This window comes from Eurypyga helias, unplaced genomic scaffold, assembly GCF_000690775.1.
Source record: "Eurypyga helias isolate BGI_N326 unplaced genomic scaffold, ASM69077v1 scaffold13136, whole genome shotgun sequence".
In the NCBI taxonomy this organism is placed as follows: Eukaryota; Metazoa; Chordata; class Aves; order Eurypygiformes; family Eurypygidae; genus Eurypyga; species Eurypyga helias.
In genome coordinates this window covers 5518-9061 of record NW_010258619.1, presented here as the reverse complement: position 1 = coordinate 9061, position 3544 = coordinate 5518, and the positions used below count along the sequence as shown (strand labels likewise).

At 47.9% G+C, this 3544-nt stretch overlaps 1 protein-coding gene across 1 annotated transcript in view; it reads right to left on the bottom strand.

Annotated features, from left to right (window-relative positions):
* The window catches only part of LOC104511689 (keratin, type I cytoskeletal 15-like), a 5478-nt gene extending 3143 nt beyond the window's left edge, over nt 1-2335 (bottom strand). The window contains exons 1-3 of the mRNA XM_010154404.1: nt 1694-2335; nt 1099-1181; nt 420-576 (exon numbers count right to left, since the gene is read on the bottom strand). Of these exons, the coding sequence (XP_010152706.1) occupies nt 420-576; nt 1099-1181; nt 1694-2335 (882 nt within the window). The remainder of the gene's footprint in view (nt 1-419; nt 577-1098; nt 1182-1693) is intronic.
* Between the last annotated feature and the right edge of the window lie 1209 nt (nt 2336-3544).

Sequence of the window (3544 nt, the reverse complement as noted above, 5' to 3'; positions counted from 1 at the left end):
TGATGCTATGGTGGGGTTTTTCTTGTTACAATTACTTGGCCTTGACATCCTCCCAGTCCTTGCTGGTTGAGGGGGACTGTGCTAGGGGACCCCTGGACACCCTGGGCCTGGCCTCTCTCAGGAGGTCGCGTGCCGAGTGGCTGTGGATGAGGAGAGCATGGAGAGTCCCTAGTGCAGAAGATGTTACCTGTGAAACCTCCCCCATTCAGTCCTTGCTGGTTGAGGGGGACTGTACTAGGGGACCCCTGGACAGCCTGGGCCTGGCCTCTCTCAGGAGGCCACGTGCCAAGTGGCTGTGCATGAGGAGAGCACGGAGAGTCCCTAGTGCAGAGGATGTTACCTGCGAAACCTCCCCCATTTCCAATAACTAGTGATCTTGTTTTCCTCCGCAGTCTGCAGTTCAAGGAGCTGGCTCTTACCTCCTCATGGCTCTTCTTGAGGTTGATAATATCCTCCTTTAGAGACTCAAATTGCATTTCCATGTCAGACCTGCTCAGGGTCAGACTATCCAGAAAGGGTCGCAAGCTATTAATGTCGGCCTCCACGTTCTGCCGGAGACCACATTCCATCTCGTACCTGTGCCAAGGACAGTGCAGAAGGGTCAGCCCTGGGCTGGGTTCTCAGTCCTTCTCCTACTGACTTTATGGAAAAGTTCACGTACTCCAGGATCTCAGTGTCTGCAGTTTGTCACAGAATGATGAAATCAGCAGCCACTGCTTCAAGTTTAATATTAAATTTTCATATTAAAATGTATTCTGTGGTGTCTCTTGCTGTCTCTTCTTACCACCGATTTTGTGGAGGTTTCATCTGTTTCATCTGACTTGCAGTGAGAGAAAATCACAATTTTTTTTTAAATAAAGCTTTTCTTAAAGCCCTGACTCCACAGCCATAGGCAGAATTCCCCTCACAGTTCATTATAGAAATAAGGAAGAATTTTTAAGTCTTACAAAGTATTTCAGTGGTGCTGCCATGGAACCAGGAGGAGCCCTAGCCTCTGTGGATTGCTATTTGTTTATGGAATGAATTTGTGGAGCTATGTTGAGGAAAGTAGGAGAAGAGAAGTCAGTCAGTGTTTGGAAAAGAGAAAGATAGACTTACTTTATCCTGAAGTCTTCTGCAGTCATCCTTGTGTTATCCAGGTTCAGAACTGTCTTGCTGGTTTCCACAGCCGCAGCCACGATCTAGAAGAGAAGACAATACGCTGAGGAAAATTTTCTCTGCAACTTTCAGGTTTGCCCTTGTGCAAAACAAAGAGTTACCTGTGTGAAAATCACATCAGAACCGCACAAACTGTTTTGTGAGTACAGGAGTCCTGCCAAGAGGCTCGGTGTCACCACCATAGCTCTATCTCACTTCCTGTGCCCGCGGGCCAAGGGCCATACTCAGACGTCGGACGCTGCACATCCCAGAGCGTAGTTGTCACCATTTCTCCTACGCTCTAAAATCCATTACAGCTCTTCTGAGAGTCTGGGTGGTGGGCTCTAGGCGGTGTGCATTGTTTCTCCACCTCTAGCTGGAGGTCGTTGGATGCATGCACAGGAGGCAGGATTTCAAGGACAAGAGGCGCACTCAGAGGAGCTTGGGGAGTTTAGAAGTATCCGTGCCTCAAACATTTTGCTCAATCACTAAAAGTCTTGCTTTGTCAAGCTAACCTAAGTCAATGCTTAAATGCCTCTGGCAAAGAGCATCCTACCTGATTTTGAAGGTCTTCAATTTCCTTATTATAGTGGCTGTAGTCCTTTGTACCAGCCGGGCCTTGCTTCTGGTACCACTCCCTGATCAATTGTTCAAGATGAGCATTTTCCATTTCCAAATTTCTGACCGTATCCATGTACGAAGCCAGGCGTTCATTAAGGCTCTGCATCATCAGCTTCTCATCGTTGGAGAGAATTCCCATATTCCCTCCATGAAAGCCACCCCTGCCGAAGCTGCCGCCACTGAAACCGGCACCACCTCCACTAAAGCTTCCTCCATAACCACCGAACCCGCTCCCACTCAGTCCAAAGCCTGCTCCCATGCCGCCACAGCCCATTCCCCCTCCGTAACCACCACCGCTCATTCCCCCTCCGTAACAGCCACTGCTCATTCCCCCATAGCTACTGCGCCTGATCTTCCCATAGCTGATAGCGCGGGCTCCCCCGCCGTAGCTGCTCCTGGAACTTCCTCCGCCACAACTGCTGCCAGAAATCCTGCCGCCACCACTTCTCCTAGAAATGGTGGTTCTTGAGGAGTCAGAGGAATACGTGCTGCCCCCTCCACCCCCACCACTGCCAGCCCTGCCAGTGCTGCCCCCTCGCAGGCAGCTTTTGGAGGTCTGCTTGGAGCCACAGCTCATCGTGGCAGCAGCGAACGGTTCAGGTTAAAGCTCAAAGCTGGTCTTACAGTCGTTGTGGAATCATAGCTCCGAATTCCACCCTGCCTGGTCTGCATTTATACCTGAGATAGTGGGTGTCACCGTCAGAGGGAGTAACTTCTTTCCATGTGCATTTGCAAGCCGTCGTTTTCATGCCAAGAATAATTTGCCAAAGGGAGATGGTTGACAGTGGCAGGAAGCCTAACCCCTACTCAGGGTGTTTGTGATCGTTTGTTTATTAAGACAAAACATGTAATTTCTATTGGGTGGCTCTGAACCAGGTGGATCTTTTCTGTGACCTAGTCTACTGCCGCAGAGTCATCTGAAGTAAACTCGGCCCACTCAGCTCATCCTGTTCACATCTCTTTCAGCACAACAATAAACTGTCAGAACGTGGGACAGCAATGAACGTTACTACCTCTCTTCCAGGGCAGCCATTCCTCTTTCCCCTTTCAGATACTTGTCAAGGAGTCCCAGCTCCTTTTTTTATACTTAAGTGATATTTTAATAGGATCTGGTTTATGGTTACCTCATGTGTATGTTCCTTATTTTTAGTCCTTTATTGAATTATGACTTTTGAAAACGTAACGCAGGATGTAGTTTGTAGCTACCCTGAACCACCCTGACACCTTTGCAATTTCTCATAAAAACTAAGTGAACATTGGCCAATATCGTACGTGTCAGACGTTTATTCCAAACATACATCTACAATTATGGTCTATAAATAACAACTTAATTATTATTTAATTTAATAATGGTTTAATAATTATCACAACAACTGGAAAACAGCTCTGTGTAAGACTGTAAGGAAAGGAAGCGGGACAGGTTGTTGCAGGGAATTCACTTCATGTGCTCAGCCCAGAAGTGGTCGAGAGGCCTGGGAAAGCACCCTGGCTCTGGGCTAGTCTCCCTTGAGGTGGCTGTGAACACAAGAGGGACCGTTCTCACTCCTGAAGGGGTTTCAGCATTCCAGTCCGGATGTTTTCCTTCCGCAGTGCAAATACAAACATACTCACTTAGAAGAGAAGGGTTAAGTCCCTGGTTTGGGGATCAAGTCAATAATCTGTTCATCAGAAGTGCATTTTCCACTTGGTTTTGTTTTCCATGCAGGCACAGCATGACCGGGAGGAGGAAATACCTGCTTTTTCTTTTAAGATTGTATCTGTTTCAAATAGGTGGCAGTGGAAGGTT